General features: G+C 41.3%; 1 protein-coding gene and 2 long non-coding RNA genes across 9 annotated transcripts in view; 2 read left to right on the forward strand and 1 right to left on the reverse strand.

Annotated features, from left to right (window-relative positions):
• Window positions 1-1208: 1208 nt before the first annotated feature.
• Window positions 1209-2097, forward strand: LOC129159245 (uncharacterized). Its single transcript, XR_008560909.2, has 2 exons — window positions 1209-1533; window positions 1669-2097. It is a non-coding gene; the product is annotated as an uncharacterized lncRNA (long non-coding RNA).
• A 650-nt stretch (window positions 2098-2747) lies between these two features.
• Window positions 2748-20712, forward strand: part of nlrx1 (NLR family member X1) — a 45997-nt gene continuing 28032 nt past the window's right edge. For 2 of the 4 annotated variants that reach the window (XM_054736890.2, XM_054736892.2), the window contains exons 1-4: window positions 2748-3419; window positions 8037-8090; window positions 9750-9859; window positions 11292-11682. In XM_054736890.2, the coding sequence (XP_054592865.2) occupies window positions 8074-8090; window positions 9750-9859; window positions 11292-11682 (518 nt within the window). In that variant the 5' untranslated portion in view covers window positions 2748-3419; window positions 8037-8073. Of the gene's footprint in view, window positions 3420-8036; window positions 8091-9749; window positions 9860-10264; window positions 10396-11291; window positions 11683-20712 lie in introns of those variants that run through there. The other 2 variants (XM_054736891.2, XM_070543334.1) reach the window with 2 other exon arrangements.
• LOC139061554 (uncharacterized) lies at window positions 16474-20448 on the reverse strand. Of its 4 annotated transcripts, XR_011516000.1 has the most exons (5): window positions 20080-20448; window positions 19841-19996; window positions 19479-19571; window positions 19215-19329; window positions 16474-19046 (listed from the first exon to the last, which is right to left on the reverse strand). It is a non-coding gene; the product is annotated as an uncharacterized lncRNA (long non-coding RNA). The 4 variants fall into 4 exon arrangements; XR_011515998.1 differs by having other exon boundaries at window positions 16474-19329; window positions 20080-20447; XR_011515999.1 differs by having other exon boundaries at window positions 17783-17881; window positions 18253-19571.

The raw sequence follows: 20712 nt of genomic DNA on the forward strand, positions 1-20712 counted from the left end.
AAGCGGCACCTTAAGGCTCGACTGAAGTTTGCTGCTGATCACATGGACAAAGATAAGACCTTCTGGAGGAAAGTTCTGTGGTCAGACGAAACAAAAATCGAGCTTTTTGGCCACAATGCCCAGCAATATGTTTGGAGGAGAAAAGGTGAGGCCTTTAACCCCAAGAACACCATGCCTACAGTCAAGCATGGTGGTGGGAATATTATGCTGTGGGGCTGTTTTGCTGCCAATGGAACTGGTGCTTTACAGAGAGTAAATGGTATAATGAAGGAGGGTTACCTTCACATTCTTCAACATAACCTAAAATCATCAGCACGAAGGTTGGGTCTTGGGCGCAGTTGGGTGTTCCAACAGGACAATGACCCCAAACACACATCAAAAGTGGTAAAGGAATGGCTAAATCAGGCTAGAATAAGGGTTTTAGAATGACCTTCCCAAAGTCCTGACTTAAACCCCATTGAAAACATGTGGACAGTGCTGAAGAAACAAGTCCATGTCAGAAAGCCATCAAATTTAACTGAACTTCACCAATTCTGTCAAGAGGAGTGGTCAAAGATTCAACCAGAAGCTTGCCAGAAGCTTGTGGATGGCTACCAAAAGCGCCTAATTGAAGTGAAAATGGCTAAGGGACATGTAACCAAATATTAGCACTGCTGTATCTATATTTGTGACCCAGCAAATGTGATCACTTTTCTCTGTTAACCCATAATAAAGACATTAAAGAACCGAACTTCATGAATGTTTTTTGTGACAAAGAAGTATCTGTTCCAATCACTCTATCAGAGAAAAATCAGAGTTTTAGAAATAACGGGACACTCAGTAGAGCCATTATATTATATTTTTTACAAGTGTATGTAAACTTCTGACCACAACTGTACACACACACACACACGCACACGCACGCACGCACGCACGCACGCACACACACACACACACTTGTAATGGAAAATAGTAGAGTAATGTGGGCTAAATAAATTGCTTTAAAAACTATTTATTTCTATTCTCATTACTTGTGACCAGTAGCTGTAATACTCCATTAATTATGGAATATCACCTTGCTTGGTCTTAGGATGATTAATTAGAAGGTTCTAGGATTCTTTTAATTATTAAGGGATCGTTCACACTTCGTTTATGATTCAAGAACCAGTCAGTGTTTGCAAACAAATAAGAATTTATTTTACAAACAATTAAGACTTGACAAATGGTTTAAACTATTATTCTGTGAGTGGATGGAACTAAAAGATGGGTGTCTGAAAACTGTGTGTGAATATGAGATGATGGATCAGAATCTCCGTATTGTCAGAGAGGTGCGTTCTCAATTTTAACCTTACTCTTGTCTGTGTTGTGTGACGGGGTGAGTACTCCCTCTTCTCCACAACATCTTTGTAAGACTGTCATTCCAGGAGAGGGCACTCACCAGCTGCGGGGCATTACCGATCAGCGGCAGCTGCAGATCCTCTAATCAACCGCAGCAGAGCTCTATTTAAGAGGAGAGGGAACCACTTCACATCGCTGGATGATTAACTACTCACGGTAGAATCTTGCCACTCAGTACTAGGTTTTACTTGGGCTCTGCTCAGACATTTGTGCTGTCACAGTTTTTGGATTTATCTGGTTTTTTGTGCTTGGATTTTTTGGTGTTTGGACTCAAGTCTGTTTCATCTTCAGGATACTTGGAATCGCTGAACCACAGATGGATGTACCTACCTGGAAGTCACCATAACCCGCCTGGATTACACACTCAAGGTTCACCTCTCCTCCTTCTTCACTTGCCCTCTGCCGCCATCATCTGGCTCCCTCTCCTGGACGCACCCGTCACACCGTCTGCCCTCCCTGCTGGCTTTTGGACTCTTGCCGACTACTTCACACTTGGAAATCTCCAGGACACTTTTAGTTAGGGTTAATACATCATTGTTTGAACTTTCTGCCTTTGTCCTGTGATGGTTCTTCATGTCCTGGGTTAAACACCTTCCCAGGAACATGACAGTCTGGTGTGTGAGCAAATGGTGATGACCTCATCTAGTAAACATACTAAACCATCATTCAATACAGATTCCTGGACATTAAATTGCTCATAATAAAAGTTCATAATGACTATTTTGAATTATAAGATCTTTTCTTTTGGAGAATAAAAAGTTTATCTTAAGAGTTTTCTTGTGAGGAACCTTGGGGAAAGGAATGCTACTGTTCATCTTATCGGATGAAGCTGCACTCAGCTGATGAAGTCATCTGATTAAAATGCTGAGTTGTGCAGACTCAGACTCCTGACAAGAGAAGATGCAGCAGAACGTGGAGTAGCCAGGGTTGTTTGCTCTGGCTGCATGTGACCTGTGGGATCTTTAAAATCAGTCCATTTTGTGACGTTACATCCCCCCCCCCCCCCCCCATTTTACAAGGACACGGTGGTCTGGCAGGAACCACCTGGCGTTGTAACATCCAAGAGGCCTGAAGGACTCTGTCGAGGAATGCCAGATGTTATGTTGACAGCAGAAGGAGTGAGGAAGCATCCCCCACGCCTGGTGAATAGTCACGGAACATGTCTTGAAGAATTGGTTAAGTCAACACCTGTAGATCATTTGTATATCCCCGTGAGGGGAAGAATTTCAACTGCAATTTATCACTTTTAATGCCTTGAAGTGAATATTTCACAAAGCATAAATGAGCACGGTGTTCCCACACAGCGTAGTCCACAGGAAGGACGAAGAAGAGTAGGGACCGGACCAGGCCCACACACATTACACCACCACCACTGTGCATTTTTCTGAAATCATTTGAATTACTAATACATTGACCTAATTTGGAATGCTCCTTTTAGGTTTATTGTTTTTCTCTCATTCATTTGGCTAAATCTTTTCTTTTTCTGTCTTCTAAGTTTAAATATAGCCCCAGCACTGTCCTGAGAAGGCTGGGGAAATGCCTAAACCATTCAAAGATCAGCTTTAAATTATAAAATAATTAAAAATATAGACGAAAACCTCACACATTTTAAAACTCTAATTTAATTTGAAAATGTAAATCTTTTTGGTGCATTGTTGCTAAATATTAAAAACCTGTATCAACCTTTTAAACCAGCAGAGGGTGCAGCTACGTGTTTGAAGCTCTGACAAATGATGACCTTTTTTATTTTTCCGTCTCGGTCAGCTGGGAAGTTTCAGCGCTTCCGGAAGCTTTGCCTCTAGCGGAAATGTTCTATAACCTTTAACGGATTTTTATAACGAGGTAAGCATGTCTTAGTTTGTCTCGTTATCGGTCATCTGGCTGTGCACGTCACCGCGAAGGGGTTGCAAATCTCAGTAGGCACACATTCCTCAGCATAACACCGGCTGGAGCGAGCGTGGAGCGCTGGTCTTGGAACCAGTTTCGGTGCAACACCCATGGTTTAACCGTGTTCAGGCGCGGCTGGGCGGACCTCCGTGAAGGTATGACACATCCACGTTCGGTTAGAAGAGTTGGGTTGATTTTTGAGTTTACGATCAGGTGCTGTTTGGGTTGTTTTGGTGTTAGCAGTGAGGCTAGCTGTCAACTGACTCACCGCGGCTCAAAATAACCGCACCTGGTGGTGTATCACAACATAACTATTGGTCAAAAGGAAAGTAGCTGAGGTAGGATAAAACGGTAAATGGGTTTCTACCGGTCCACTGTGGTCAACTCCTGGGAGAGATTACGACCCTTCTGCGTGCACGCACCTTGATGAACGGGCACGCGCCCGCAGGTTCCTCTATTTACATGATTCTATATGACGAGACCTGCTCGTTATTCAGTCTTTGCTTTTTGTCACATTTAAATAGAAAAGCAATTAAATTCAACATCAGATACAGAAAATCTGAGTAAACACAATTCAGTTTTCAAATGATGCTTTAATTATTAAAGAAAACCATCTGATCCTGTGTGAAAAAGCCTTATCTTTGAACCTGTAACGGTTTATAACACCTGGCAGCATCCAGTGTTTGTGATAACTGGTCACGAGTCTTGTTGCTTGGGAGGAATTATTAAGATAAGATCAGATATATTCAGTGTCACTTGTATGAACAGTGTAGCAACACACAGTGAATACAAGGAATGACCAAGCCCCCACAATGCGGGTGAAAAATTGAGTCCAACGCGGAAGTGACAAAAATAGCAGTTCCACCCTCATCCGCTGGGGGCTGGTGTCAGAAGCGAGCAAATCCTCATTGACTCCCATGTTAAAAATACCAATTTCACAGCAGAAATAAACATGTTTACAGCCTGGTACCATAACATGTTTTTGGTTTAAATGATCTAGTTTACACTCATGACAACTCTGAGGGGGGTGAATTTTTTTCTCACTCTTCTGTTTGAGTGTATTAAAAGCCTAAAATTCTGTATAATTAATGAGTATCAGACCCACGTGACCACAGAGCTAGCTCCATGGAAAGGCCTCAGTAGAGCCTCGGTCTGGCTTGGAAACTGTTTCGGGATTTTGAGTCTCTGTGTTTGTGTATTCTTTTTTTGGATATTTTTTTTGCAATTGTTGGACAAAATGACTTGCTGCAGTATTAATTGCACTAATAAAGCGTCCAAGGAGTCTCCACTTCATTTTGTCGGTAAGTAAAATTATATTTATGTATTTTAGGTCACTGCCGAGCTGAGCTTAGATTTTAACATGTACTGTTTAACCATGAAATTTAAATGTAATAGGGTAAACCCCAGTGCATTTAACATAATGCTGCACTTTAGAAAATGGGTTGAAATATAACATGTTGGTGGAGCTGGGTTCCGACTATCGGCTTGTGGAGCTCTTCTCCCCTCAACAGGAGCCTCTTCTGATGAGAAGGGTTGAAGAAAATTACCATGCAAGTTCACTGCAGTTAGCTAAAGCAGTAGAAAGCCAAACTGGAGTGGACGTTTCCCGTGACACCATACGGCGCACGCTGCAGTGGCATGGCATGCATGGGTATCGCCCACGAAGGGAGCCCCTCCTAAAGCCCATGCCAGGGTATCTGCGGGTCCTTAAAAAGTCTTAAATTAGCTTTTCCAAATTTAAGGCCTTAAAAATCCTTAAAAATGACAAATAATCCTTAAATAGTTTCCAGAGGTCTCAAATTACCAAAGACCCAATAAACAAGATTCTTTAATTTCTATAAAATTTTCATGAATTTCTAGTTCGTGTTCAGCATTTTTTGTGTATGATATTGGCGTAAGCGGAACCGTACATGTTCAGTTGGTTGTGAAAGGGGGCTATTTTTAGATGAGCACGTTAGCTGGTTAAGCTAGTGGGAGCTTGCGCCATGGGGAAGTGGAAGTTTAATGGCAACTGGATGGCTAATCCCACGATCGTGGCGTGGTTAGCACCGGTTCCAGGCAATAGCTGGAAATTATAGCTTAAATTTAATTTTTAAAAATGATTAATGACCCGCACTTGTATAGCGCCTGTCAGAGTAAGGACTCCAAAGCACTTTACACTACATTGTATCATTGATCCATTCACACACACACATTCACACACTGATGGTGATGAGCTACGATGTAGCCACAGCTGCCCTGGGGCGCATTGACAGAGGCGAGGCTGCTGAGCACAGGTGCCACCGGTCCCTCCGACCACCACCAGCAGGCAAGGTGGCTTAAGTGTCTTGCCCAAGGACACAACAGTAGAATTCTCTGTCTGGAGCCAGGATCGAACCTGCAACCTTCCGATTACTGGACAACCCGCTCAACCTGTTGAGCTACTACTGCCCTGCTTAAATAGCTTATATTTGGTCAAAGTGGCCTTAGAAAAGGTCTTAAGTCTTAAATTAGGCTCCCTTAAACCTGCAGATACACTGCCATACACAAAGAAACACACCAAGGTTTTGCTAGGGCCCATGCTGAAAGAGATGAAGACTACTGGGACTCTATAGTCTGTATGAGACAAAGATCACTGTTGTTGGAACTAATGGTTTCAAAACTGTATGGCGTCGTAAAGGTGAGGATTTCAAAGAAAAATGCATGGTGCCTACAGTGAAACACGGTGGTGGCGGTGTCCTTATGTGGGCTGCATGAGTGCTGCTGGTGTTGGGGAGTTGCATTCCATTGATGGTATCATGAACTCAACAATAGACTGCTCTATACTGAAGAAGAAGATGCTGCCATCACTCCATGCACTTGGGCGTCGTGCACTTTTCCCAACACGACAATGAGCCAAAACACACATCTAAAGCTGCTGCTGCATTTCTGAAGAAGAACAGGGTGAAGGTGATTGAACGGCCAAGAATGTCTCCTGATGATCTGAATCCAGTCCAACACCTGTGGGGAATTCTGAAGCAGCAAGTTGAGCGTCACTCTCCATCCAGCATCCAGGCTCTAAAAGAGGTTCTTCTTGGAAGAATGGGTAAAGATAGATGTTGCAATATGTCGCCAACTTGCTCATTCCCTATCTAGAAGACTTGGCGCTGTCCTTGAAAATCACAGTGGTCATACAAAATACTAGATGTAGTAATTTTTGTTGTGGGGTGTATTTATTTTTAGCTTCCACCACTGTTCCGAAAACTGAAGATTTTGTGATCCAAGTTAGATTAATAAACTTATTTCCATGTTATGGAGTTAAACACGTGTTCAATAAAAACCGGCCTTGTGAACATTCTGGAAATTGTTCTTTTGTTCATTGAGCTCCTGATTACATTTGTACTTTTTAAAGGGGGTGTACTCATTTATGCTGAGAAATGTGCTGCAAAACATGGGTGTCTGTGTCTGTGTGTGGTAGGGTGGGGCGGTGGGGGTGGGTGGCCATAGCAAAGGGTCAAATCCACCAGTCTGGTTTCTGTGAGCTTTATCAAACTCTGGCCATAAACAAACACCCCCATCACACCCCAGCTCGTCTCTCTGACATCATCCCCCCTCGTCTTTTGTAGTTCTTCAAAAATCAAATACAAACATCTAACTTTGCACATAAAAAATCATGCATTTTATTTTTCAAATGAGTAAAATCATTTAAACACTTAGCAAAAGCATTCCTGTTCTGCAGAACCACACTTCTTAATAGTTGTGGGTGTTAAATAACAAGATCATACTAAATTCCTAAACTTCCATCCTTGCTGCCTATCCAGGATCAAGCCTCTAGTGTCACATGCACACTTGGAGGCAGTAGTCCATGATTTTATGACTTTGTGCTTGGACTACTGCTACAACCTTTCACGTGCACGTTGATCATCACTTAGTTGACATTCCACGTGTGAAATGCTTGACTAGAGGAGGCGGGGTGTTCTCGCTCTTGGTCTCTAAGCTGTGGAACGACCTTCTGCTGGAAGTCAGACAATTATCTTCACTGCTGGTTTTTAAGAGTTGGATGAAAATTCACTTCACAGATTTTATTTAAGCATATATCACACCCGTGATGACAGAGGCTTCAGTTTTTTTCTGTAATCACAGAAAACATGTTTGTGAGAAGAGCTTTCATAGCGCTCACAGCTTTTACACAGATGAGGCTGAATGAATCTTCTTCTGCATAAAGCCTGGCTAGTCATCAGCTCCTTCTGTCGTGCTGCTACTGCCCCCCTGTGGCGTGAATTGGTACATCACCAGAAATAATAAGTAACCAGGAACGGTAGATGTGGAGTTAAACACAACAAAAAGACAGCCAGACTACAAGTACAAATAAATGTTTTAAATAGTCCAGGGTGCCACAGGCCTCGTTGTAAGGCTGGGCGATAAATCAAAACTTTATTGTTATCAAAATTTCTGACTAACCGGTATCATTTTCCCCATGACAACAAATTAGATAATAAGAAAATGAAAAACGTGTGTTGGTTGGCGACGTTCATGTTCATTTTAAGAAGCTGTACCATCTCGAGTCACACGACAACGTGACTCGGCGTAATATTCGTGACAGCCCCATCTAGTGGACAGCTTTTGTTATACATGTAGTCATCGTCTATTTATCGTTACTGAGGTGAAATCCTCATAATCTTGTGATGTTGCGTTTAGGCCATATCGCCCAGCCCTGGTTTGTTGTTGTTTTAATCTCTTCTTCTACAGCTTGTGATGGTGATGATGGATGATCAAAAGTGACCCACTGATGAATTTTCTCTTTCTTTTGACAGAACACTCTCTGAGAGAAGGAAGCAGGACACCTGAAGGATGAGCTTAATACGCAGGTTAGTGATTAAGTGTTATGTTTCAAAAAGTGTAGATAGGTTTCAATATCAGCTATGCTATTAGTTACTCTCTCAGCATTTAGTTTGCTGCTGTTTACCTGTCCTCAAGTGTTCATTTTCTAATGCCACACCTCTGCTTTCGTTGGATTCTAGGATTACGTTCATGTCTTTATGCTCTACTTTGTGTCTCTTAGCAGGGTGTGTGATATCTTTATCTAGTGTTTCATCAGCCAGGGCAGCTCATGTACCTTTCTTTGCTGCTTTATTATTTTTGTCTTTAGAGCTAAAATAAAAAGGAAGAGAGGAAACGGCACAGAGGCGTAAAAGGTGTATGGCCGTAGAAGAGCGTTAGAGTGATAACACGGTCAGTTGTGATTCAGAAACCGCCTATTTGGTTGTTATTTTTGGTTGGAAAAGATCATTTGGCTAATTTAATTAAATAGTATCTGAAATTATAAACTACAAGGGGAATTTATTGACCTTTAAATGCAGTTGAAGACCGTTCCATTCCATTTTATTTATAAAGCACATTTCTACACGGCCGAGGCCAACCAAAGTGCTGTACAGTAAAAAAGCATAAAAATCAACCCACGGGAAGAAGTAATATAAAGTAGTACAGTAACTACTATAAAGAATAAAACAAAAAACATTGTAACAAAACCATTTCAGCTTGGCTGAAGTAAAAGCCAAGGAATAAAAATGAGCCTTCAGGCGTGATTTAAAATCAGAGAGAGGGGCCATTCTCACTGCTAGAGGGAGTTGGTTCCAGAGACGAGGCACACAGAGTGAGAACGCTCGTTCTCCTCGCGTCCTCACCCGATCACTTGGGACCTGTAACAGGCGGTGGTCTGCTGACCGAAGAATTCGACCAGGTACGTAGGGCTGAACCGGCTGAGTCAAGTCCAGAGGCGCATAAAGATAGAGTGACTTAAAAACAAGAAGTAAAATTTTAAACTGGATGCGGTAGCGCACCAGGAGCCAGTGCAGCTTGTACAGAACAGGAGTAATGTGCTCCCTCCTTCTGGTGTCCGTCAAAAGGTGGGCCGCTGCATTCTGCACCAGCTGTAGGCGCGCAACCGAGGAAGATGTGGATCCATAAAAAAGGGAATTTGCTTAATCCAAGCGAGAGATCACAGCTAGTGTCAACAGAAAAACCCTCCTGGAGAATCTGCTGCCATGACTCTAAGGGTTTGAGAAGACAGAGGGCGGCCTGGACCCGTATATACAGATGATGGATTTTACTCCACCTCTTTAGACCATAAACAGGCGACTGTTGAGATGAACGTATGTCTAGAAAGCGTGATTTTTAACTTGAGGAGTTATTTCAAAAATAAATTCTTCTTTGTCGTCTTCTTCTTACCATTGTCTATTACGGTTAATATTAAACCAAAGCAATTGTAATAACATTTTTATAGCAGGCTTAAAACTTAAGGCTTGCTTTTGGTACTCAGACATGTGACATTCGGATTGCTTCACAGGAGAAAAAAGGTTACTCTGTAATCTGAGTTTAAGTAAAATGAAGGTGAGGAGCCTGTTTTAATTTCGAACCAACACAGAATATGTACAAATCTTTTAAATTCAGTATGAATCAGAATCTAGAGCAAAGTAGAGAAGTCAGTCACGACTGACTGAAATGATGTGATGCATTGTGTTTTTCAGCCAGCCAGGTCATCTGCTCACATTATGGAGGTGGACGAGGAGAGTGGAGATGGTTTCTCCAGCCTCCTGCTTTCACTGCAAGACCTTCAGCTCCATTCCAGCAGACCCAGGTACTCACCTCTGTCACTTCTCCTGTCTAATCTGGAGCCAAGTTAAAGCTGTGCAGTGTTTTGACAATAATTAGCGCAAATACAGGGTTGGTTTTAGCATCAGGGGTTCAGGGGTACTGAGATCAGTTCGTCCAGGCAAGATTAGTTTCACTTCAGTCCATTTGAACAGTTTCATTGGCACATTTGTAATATAAAAGCAAAACACTCGTCCACAAATCAAGAAACAGGACAGTCAGATTTAATAGAGTTTCACAAATTACAAACAATGCTTTACAGTTTCCACTATTACAGTAATCTAGTCCAGGTTCAAAGGCTCTAGGTCAGTGATCCCCACCTCCCTTCCCTGAGGGCCAGTATTCAACATGTTTGACCCTTTTTCCTTTCTTAAATATGCTTGATTTTCAGCTGGTGATTAACAGGCCTCCGCAGGGCGTGGGGAGCTGCTGAACAGGTGAATCAAGTGTGTTGGATTAGGGAAACAGCGTAACATGCTGGATACCGGCCCTCAGGGAAGGGAGTTGGGGACACTGGTCTAGGTAATTTTTGAGTTGGACCACTTCCTTTGTGGCCCCAACGCAAAACAAAAGACCTAAATAAATAACACACAGGTCATCGAAGCCCCTGATGGCCACTTAGGAAGGCGCATGTGAGTAGCCTGGCCTGCCAGACTCCTCCTCTGTTTAATTCTGCACAGAGAACGGGTCTGGGAACTCTCCTATTCAAATAACCCCACCCCCTGAGAATTCTAACTGAGCCAATCAGCGCTGAGTAGCGTACGTCACACACCACAACGCCGAGTTTGTCATAAACATGGTGACTGAAGCGGAGGTCGCTGCGACTCTTTCCTCTGTTCTAAATGACTTGAATGTCTTTAAAACCATAACAAGTAGAAGCGCTAAAAGCCTTTCTTCTAAAGAAAGATGTTTGTGCTGTCGCCAGACGCCATTTTTGACTACAGCTAAGAAACTACAGCGCCGCGCGGTACAGTCGGCATTTCCGTCTTTTTTTCCTGATTGGTTATTTTTGAGCTGCCTAGTTCCGCCCTTCACGTGCCTCTCTGCCCGTGAGTAACCAGACTCTTTGTGCAGATTTAAACAGAGGACGAGTCTGGCAGGCCAGGCTAGCATGTGAGTTAGCTTGAATTTAACTCAGACTTGTGTACCTTTCAGTTTGACCTGGATAAAATACAAAAACCTCTTCTCAACTAAAAAAGAAGTTTTCTTTTTGTCTCCTTTAAAAACTCTTAGTATTGCTTTTTCTCGTGCAGACACAGTGAGCATGCTCTTTATGCTAGTTGAGTGTTTGAGGAGTTATCTGGTTGATTCTTGAGGACTGGTTCAGATTATGACATTTACCTAACAACAGAGGGAAACTTTATTCTGTAGGTAAAACAAAAGAGCAAATATTGATATTTTTTTCTTTTTTTCTGCAGATCCCATAGAAATCCACAAGAGGAAGCTCTTGCTGTGGTTCAGCCACCTTCCTAAGGAGGAAAAACTGTTTGGAGGTGTCCCCAGTCCAGAGTCCATGCACGTGGATCCACTGATCATAGAGAGAAAGGAAGACGAGAGAGCAGGACTGCTCCGATCTCCTTACCAGTCTAAGGCTTACTCTGGCCGTCCAGTGACTGTGGAGCAGCTGTTTGGTGATAACAACACCCAGGCTGATGGCCGGGGGCTCAACGTGCTTCTGTATGGGGCTGTGGGAACGGGCAAGAGTACGGTGGTTCGAAAGCTGGTGCTGGACTGGTGTACTGGGAACAAACTGGGTCGCTTCAAGCTCCTGCTTCCTTTCTCCTGCGAGGATATCAGTCAGATTTCAAAGTGAGTTTTCTCTCTCTGTTGTACCTGATATCACATGAGACTTTATAGTTCAGTTTAGGCAAGGCAAGGCAGCTTTATTATTGAGCACATTCAAACACAGGGCAATTCAATGTGCTTTACAATTAGCATGAAATGGCACAACAATAAACATGAGAACACAAATTAAAAGTATACACAGATAAAATTATAATTTAGAGCTAAAAGAAAAAGACAGAATTAAGGTTGAGCAATTACATCACAGATTACGGTGGAGACGATGCAGCATAGGAAACAATTCATTTAAAGGCTGATGAGTACATTAAGGTTTTTAGTTTGATTTAAACAACACTAGAGTTGGGTCTAGGGTTGGGCATCGTGTGATTTTGAACGATTCCGATTCCAATTCCAATTCCTTGTTTTGATTCTGGTTCCTATCGATTCCCAATTCCGATTCTTTCAAGACATGACATGTTTTACATGAGCCAGCTAACCACAGGTCTTACTTGATGAAATAATTTTAACTTCAACATGAATTTTAATTCTGTGAACAATAACATCACCTTCATTTAGACAAAAGCATGTTTGGGAGAAAAAAGAAAAATACTTGCAGCACAACCAGTGTGTTTGTTTCTGACCACAACCAAAGTCTGGAAGAAGCCTCTGGGATGAGCATAGCTATATGGGCAATGTTGTTATTAAGTATGACCTGACCCAGGGGGAGCATATAGAACTGAGCCTTGGGGGACCCCACATATCATGGTGATCCGCTTTGATTGGCAATCCCTAATAGAGACAACATAGCCCCTGCCTTTCAGATATGATTGGGACCAGGCAAGCACTGTACCAGATAGTCCCACCCAGTTTGTGAGTCTGCCACTGAGTATGTTATGGTCCACAGTATTGAAAGCTGCACTGAGGTCGAGCATCATTAGGACAGATGCTTTACCTGTGTCAATGTTTAGACAAATGTCATTTAATACCTTGATCAGTGCAGTCTCAGTACTGTGGTGCTGTCTAAGGCCTGACTGAAAACCACCTATAATGTTATTTGACTCCAGAAAATTGTTTATTTAGATAATTACTGCTTTCTTGATAATTTTGTAATCAGAGGGAGATTAGAGATCGGTCGGTAGTTGCTCAACACTGAGGAACAGTGGCGGTTCTACATCGAATTACTCCCCGGGCGAGGCCCCCTTTGAGCGCCCCCCCCCCCCCACCACCACCACCACCACCACCCCACCTGCATGAACACACGCATGTTTTCTACAAACAGGCATGTTTTATTAGAACAACTATTGAACATTAATTTTTCTAAGTTGCACATATTTACATTAATTACTATGAAGTTGTCAGAATGTAAATCACTATACATTATATACTGTATCAAAATATATAGAATCAACTATACAAAAACAAACAATAACTAAATATTAAGAATATATGAACATAATAGATAATAAATATTCTAAATAGCAAAAATATTTCACACATAACAAACTAAAGATAATCACTACAGCATTGCACTTAGAATAGAAAACACAAACTAAAATTAAAACCTAACCTTGATGCAACATCATCAATAATGTCATCACATGAAATATGCTCCCCTACTGAGTGATTGATACTAATCAGAGCCAGGTTAGTGAGCCGCCCCTGAAACATAGGTGACCTCAGGCATGACTTGATCAAGTTTTGAAAAGCTCCTCTCAGCTTGAGCCACAGTGACTGGCAGAGCAGTCCAAAAGTTGGGGTAGATCTCCAATAGAGCTCATGATCCATAATATTTTAGAATTGCCTCTGAAATTGTAATTTAAACTGACATAAAAAACTGTAGATTACCAAAAATGCCAACTTTTACAGAACAAATCATGTAAAAAATAATCAGTGCAGCCATCTGCAATAAATAAACAGGATAGTTAGTGGTGACTGGGGTGTTTTCTTCAGCTTGTAGAATTGTTTTATTTATTATTATGTGAACATGATCAACATGTGTTTGTTGTTGTTCAGGCAGGCCACGGGCTGCAGTGAGCATTTAACAAATCCTAGTTTGAATCAGTAAAAAACGATTCAAGGACTTTTTTCAAACCATTTGAATATTTGTTTCAATATTTCAGCCCTATTAGCTCTGTTAGCAATTAGTTGACCGCATTTAACCGTTAAAATCCCAGTTAACTGGTTCAAATAATTGAAAACATGCATCATGAGAGCTACATACCTTTATCTTTCTCCTCTTTTTTCTTTTTTTCCCCCTGAATGGGGCACCTGGTGGTTTTAGCTTTTTTATGTTCATCTCTTCTGTTTGGCTCTTGACTCAATAAGTTTCCTTTAGTCAGGACTAAACAATTTGACCTTGATGGGGGGGTGACCACAAAATCATTTTGTTTTTCCTTTTTTTATTCGGCCATTTCACACAATTCAGAGAAACCTGAAAGAATGATAGGCCTGTGTTTATGATATTATGAATGAAATATGGAAGAACGTTAAGATGTGATTGACTTTAGCCATCTTAATACAGTTGATTCAGCCCCTACCCGCTCATTTATTTGGGAAAGACGCAGAGGTGAATTCCCCCGCCGCACCCCTCCCCTTCCTGTTCTTCATAGACACACGGAGCACGTGAACGTTCAGCGCCTGCAGCTGCAGGGGGCGCCAACTTGCTGTTTCCAATCCAGACACTGTCATATGACAGATAATAGAAAACCTCGGTGCGGCGCAGATTTCCTGTTTTTTTTTTTTTTTTTACTCCGCGCTTGTGCGCCCCTTTTGTGTCATGAAAAAATGCCGCCCCGGGCAACTGCCCTGTCTGCCCGTGCCTAAAACCGCTACTGCTGAGGAATCTAGTTTCTTTAGAAAGGGTTTAACAGCGGCAGTTTTCAGTGGTTTAGGAAAAACTCCTGACATTAAAGAGCAGTTAACAGGTGTGGAAACTTAAACCGCCTGAGCGCCATTGGCGGTAAATTTAGTCGTCGGATGGTAAATAACTAATGACGTATGGCCCAGGTGGCGTCAAAGCTTTGATTTTCATTTATACTGGCATTCACCACCTCCCCCTGTGTCCACACGTTTGGGATACATCGTGGCCACGCCCTAGAAGAAGAAGAAGAAGAAAATATCATTTCTATAGCGCCTCAAGATAAAAATCACGAGGCGCTTCACAAAAACAAAAAATGTAAAAATATAAAAAAGCATTTAGAAAATGTTTAAAAATATATTTAAAATGAGCAAAAATAGACAATTGTGATTAAAAAAATGTTAAGAAAGAGAGAGATAATTGGAAATAGGGAAATCAGTGGATCCTGAGGAAGGTGGAATAGGTGGGGAGAGCAGAATAAAGAGAGAGTGGTGAAGAAGGTCATACAAAAGCCAGCTTGAACAAGTGAGTCTTCAGCTGCTTTTTAAAGGAGATCACTGAGTCCACTGATCTCAGGCTCAGGGGGAGAGAGTTCCAGAGTCTGGGGGGCCACAGCAGCAAATGATCTGTCACCTTTGGTCTTTAGCCTGGTGCTGCACAACCAGTAGGCTTTGACCACTGGACCTCAGGGACCTGCTGGGGGTGTAGGGACTAAGAAGATCACCAATGTAAGATGGTACTTGTCCATGTAAGGCCCTATAGACCAGAACCAGGATCTTGAAATGAACCCTGAAGTTGACTGGCAGCCAGTGAAGCTGGAGGAGAAGCGGGGTGATGTGGGTGTGTTTGGAGGACTTGGTCAGAACCCGAGAACAGGCATTCTGAACCACCTGTAGACGGTTCAGGGAGGATCTGCTCAGACACGTGAAAAGAGAGTTACAGTAGTCTAAGCGTGAGGAGATGAAGGTGTGGAGAACTGTCTCAAGTTCAGAGCGGGACAGAATGGGACTCAGCTTAGCAATGTTCCTGAGATGGAAGAAGGAAGAGCGACAAGAGAACTGACATAAGAATCCAGGGTGAGAGCTGGGTCAAAGGTCACGCCAAGATTCCTGATGGGAGGGTTTGGTGTGAGAAGCAAGTTGACCAAGAGAGTCTCTGACTTTGGGAACCAGCTTGTCTGGGGCACAGATGAGGATCCAAGTCTTCATTCAGCTGAAGAAAGCTCCCAGCCATCCAGGTTTTGATACACTCACAGAAATATTTAACTCTAAAACTTAAGATTTATGTAATTTTTTTACATGACAAATTCCCATTTACTTTTTTAGGTAATTTTTAGACAAACCTACCAAATAAACTTTACATAATGCATATTCATTAGTGTAATAAAGCCTATTTAATTGAAATGCATAATGCTCAAGTTTATGTATTTACTATTAATAAAGTATAATTACTCTAAATTAATAATGAGGGTATTTATTTCAAATACATAAATAATATTGTTTGAAATGCATAAAAATTAGGTTACCTATGCCAGGTAAATAGCATATATTTATTTGAATTACATGCCATTTATGCTTATGTAATCAACCACACCATTCAAAATGCATCATATTTATTTAATTATTTTTCATTTAGTACAATGATGATGTACAATGATTAGCATTAAAGCCTCTCAACATCCATGACATGAAACTCAAAAGGACAGAACGTATCCTTGTGGTCCACTTTGTACATGTATTAATCAAAAAAAAATTCAAACACTTCCATCTTTCTAATACATCTCACTCCTCTCCATTGCCCCTCATCCATATTTTTCTCCATCCAGAGTACTACATGAGTGTCTAAACTGTAGAAATAACCTAATCAATTAAACATGAGGAAAAAAAATACTAACAAGTTAAAAAAAATCTAGAAAATGTCAGGTAATTCAGCTCATCAGAGCAAAGTGCTAAACTGCCCATCTACACCACACATACTACCTGCTTGTGGTCTTTCAGTCTGTTCAGTTTTGTTTAGCTGCTTTGTTTTGTATGTTGTAATAATACAACATAGGGCCTTATTATGAATGTACACGTCAAGCTTTTATTTAAATACATAACGAAAACGTCAATTGAAGCTATACCCCTTATCTTAAAGTGATTTTTCCATCATAACTACGTTTGACAGGTTTACATTCAAAATAAGTCCCTATGTTTAACTATGGCCATAGTTTCCATTCAATATTAGAAAAACAGGCTTTGGTATGAACTGAAGCACTTTTTAGAACAAATATCTTTTTGAACACTTAACTAGCATCTACTGAATTTATAAACAATTAAAAAAAATCTGGTTTGAGTTTTGGGAACAACATTGCCAGCCAACTCACTTTAGAAACTACCCATCTATGAACCCACCTACAAAGCCACACTGATACATTTCCCTGTTAAAGGCTTGGAGACAAAAAGAAAAACCAAACTTTACAGACACATAATAATCAAACAGGAATTTTCCTGACACACCCTTTAAGAACTAAGGGATTCAATTCAGCACAAGATCCAGTCTGACTGGGAAATAACATGAGACACATTATGTAGGGGCTGTGTAAGTGCATTACCGTCAGCCATATCACTCGAGCAATTTGAGTTTCAGTGTCTGCACTTTTGGTGACAGTTTGGTTGAGTCCAGGTCCATCAGGATTTTCTGGTACACCTCGAATGTACGCTTCAGGTTTTTTGTATAGCTCAAGTTGAGTGCATAGATCAGTCCATAAAGCATCACGCATGCATGGCTGACACTCTGCAGGCTATGGAGAACTTCCACGCCTTCCAGCACAACACCAACATCAGCAAAGCGTCCATCACCTGGACCATCAGGACCATGACCCTCTGCTTGGACTGTGTAGATGCCCATTGTCTTCTCTGTACTGTCGGCCTCTCAGCCTCTCTGGAATCAATGTCCTGAAACAGAAAAAGAACAGAACAATTAGTTGTGTGACCTTATCCTGGACTCCCAAAATGTAAGCAGCTCATCCTTAGGCCAACTGAGTGTTAATTTGAAAATAAAGCACTGCATACATGCATTCATGAGAATGAAATGGATGTAAGACCATGGTAACAATGACCTTAAGATCTCTGATCACCACCTAAAAGCCTGGGGGGAAAAATAGTCATAAGGATGCATTTTGTGTTGACTATTCACACCCCAACTTTCAAACTGTGCCATTTTTTCCATCAAGGTGACAACAATCAAAATCTGAGACAAATCTTTTGAAGTAGTACTCTTGTTCTCACGTGTTTATGGGTTGATTCTCTGCTGAGGGTAAGGTTCTGCGCTTCGTTAAGACGGAGGGATTTCGAGGGACACTGCTCTTTTCCCAATGAAGCCTTTGACCTGCCATAAAAAAATCAGTCAATAAAACACAAACTAAAAATGCAAAGAGATGTGAAAATACAGAACCAAGAACCCTCAATGATTTTGTTCAGAGATCAGTGATATAAATACGGAGCCAGTGGCTGTAAGACCCAAACAGGAACTGGTTGTTGATGCTGGGAAAATGGACTGAAGGAGGCAAACCTTTCCAACATCCTCACCCTTTCCTATAGCCTCTGCTACTTCTATTTACCTCCTTTCTCTTCTAAGCTGTTTTAGGGATTCTCTCTCTCTCTCTCTCTCTCTCTAGCTCTCTCTCCCTCGCTCTCTCCTCATTGGAATAATGCACGTGAAACAAATCATGCTTCCTACTACACTACTTTATGACTTACCTCTTGACTTCTGACTTTGGCTTTACTGGCTGCCTTATATCCTCAGATGCCTTTTGAAAGAGAAAAACTATTATCCCATTTTTCTCTCCACAGACAGCAAGGTATGCCAATGGTGGAAGACAGAAATTACATTATCTATGTTTATGTTTATGTTTATTCATTTCGGAGACGCTTTTATCCAAAGCGACGTACAAGTTTTTTTTTCCTTTTTTTTTTTTTTATAACCTGTAGGGCATGTTGTGATGTGTGGGGGAAACCGGAGTACCCGGAGGAAACCCACGCATGCATGGGGAGAACACGCAACTCCACGCAGAAAGGCGAGTTTTGAACCTGCGACCTTCGTGCTGCGAGGCAACAGTGCTAACCACTGCGCCACCATGCAGCCCAATCTTTCTAAACTACATTGAAGAAAAAAATTAAAATAACCCATTAAGACTTAATTTGACACCTTTATAAAATCCCATTCTCAATGTATTTGTGAAGTTACTATTGAGATAAGTGAGTATGACAGAAGTTAAGATACAGAAGGAGAGAGGGAGAGGACAGTAGGGGACAACAGTGAAAGAACTGGCGGGAGAGAAGAAGAGACACCAAGAGGAGTCGGGTGGAGACACAAAACATGTGAGGGGAAGACTGAGTTAAATGGAGAACTTCTGATCAGTCTTATACTTGTTAGAATTCCAATGAACATGTCCACATACTTCACATATCTTCAAAGAAGACAAGAAGGCTTCCTTCTGTATGATGTTCTCAAGACGCTGGAGTTCATAAGCAGACAGTCCACAGCATGTATCCTATGATACTCCCCAAACAAACACAGTAGTAACCAACTGATCACAACCAAGAATCAAAATGACCTGACATTATCTGAAAGGCATTTCTTGCTAAACACTTCCAAAAATCAATGTCAATACAATTAAAACTGCTGGGTCATAAGAACAGTCAAGCGTCTGTGTCCTCACCTTGTTGTTTAGGTGAGAGATGTCATCCCTGGGGCGTATAGGTGCCAGGACCCATCCAACTTTATCCTCTCGACCAAGTGGATTTACTTCCTACAAAGGGAAAGTTCTACCACCACTTGCATTGGGGGATTTTTTCATTTGGTTAGGTCAAGGTCAATGTATCCCCATTTCCATCCCATTCTCATGAACGCCACATGTTATCAGGTATGTCTAGATAGAAATGAATTACATCTGGCCAAAAGCACAGTAGGCTGGCATGCATACCACGTGTTCTTTAACCAGTTCGTCCAGGTCTTCATTGAGGTAGATGCTGAGACAGCTCAGCACACAATCTCGCCTCACGTTGATGTCTTCATTCTGGGAAGAAAAAAAAAAGTTATAATTCCTTGCTTGTCAGTGTTGGAGATATAACACACAGGTGCTGAGGCTAACAAAGTCACTGACAGTTCCCCACTTGATCATCCCACATTGTTTTACTCTACTCTGGTGGTGCTCACAAAGGTGTAAGCCCATTAAATAAACAGCTATTTTGAAAGGGGCCAGAAAAATATTTAACATAGGAGCTGTCCTATACAGCCGAGTCAAACAAACCATATCGTATTAGATAAATAAAAATAAAAACTTACATTATCCATTTGGGCCATTATGGCTGCCATCTTTCTTCCTGCTGCTCCACCTTTGGAATTAAAAACCTTCATCAGGTTGTCGGTCTGACGGTCCAGTTCTCCAAGGAATTTGAAGGTCAGAGGTATAGTTGTCAGTTGCATAAACTCCAAGTTAATCTGTAGAAGACAACACAGACAGGATAGAGATTTTAACAGTTTGTAAAATAGACCAAGTTATTACACTTCAGATTCACTCTTACCTCACTGACATCAAACAGTGCTGGCCATCTGCTTTGGAACTCTGGAATTGGTGGCTCCTGGAGAACCTCCTGCCTCTTGATTGTCAAAGATCTGACTTTGTAGGCCTAATGACTTTTAATACATGTAAATCATATCATTAATAATTTTAACATGCTTACTCTAAACATTTCAGCTTGATAATGTAAACCATTTTAACATCACATGAACTGTAAATTAATATAAACTTTAAAATGCTACATTTTGTTGTGTACAACTTTTAATTTATACTTACAAAATATATGTTGCCACATGAAGGTGAGAACACGAGATTGGAGGAGAATGCAGAAAAAGAGTTAGCTATCTGAAAACAAGAACATAAGTGAAAAGAAAAAATAAGTTTAATTGCATAGTATGAATCACAGAAGTGCCATATTTTGCATTAAAACTGCAAAAATTTTGCCAAAAGGTAACAAGTCTGCTCCTTCCAAAACAACCCCTCAAAGTTCTCAAATTTAACTTTAAGCAAACTGTAAGTTAATGCTACAGACCAGAGGCTACCTTGTTACAAATTTATTAGGTTAAATGTTGTGGACAAAAATAATGTTCGCTTAACTAATGATTTTAATATTTGTCCTTTTACCCGCCATGATAAC

This window comes from Nothobranchius furzeri, chromosome 13 (genome assembly GCF_043380555.1).
Source record: "Nothobranchius furzeri strain GRZ-AD chromosome 13, NfurGRZ-RIMD1, whole genome shotgun sequence".
Taxonomy (NCBI): Eukaryota; Metazoa; Chordata; class Actinopteri; order Cyprinodontiformes; family Nothobranchiidae; genus Nothobranchius; species Nothobranchius furzeri.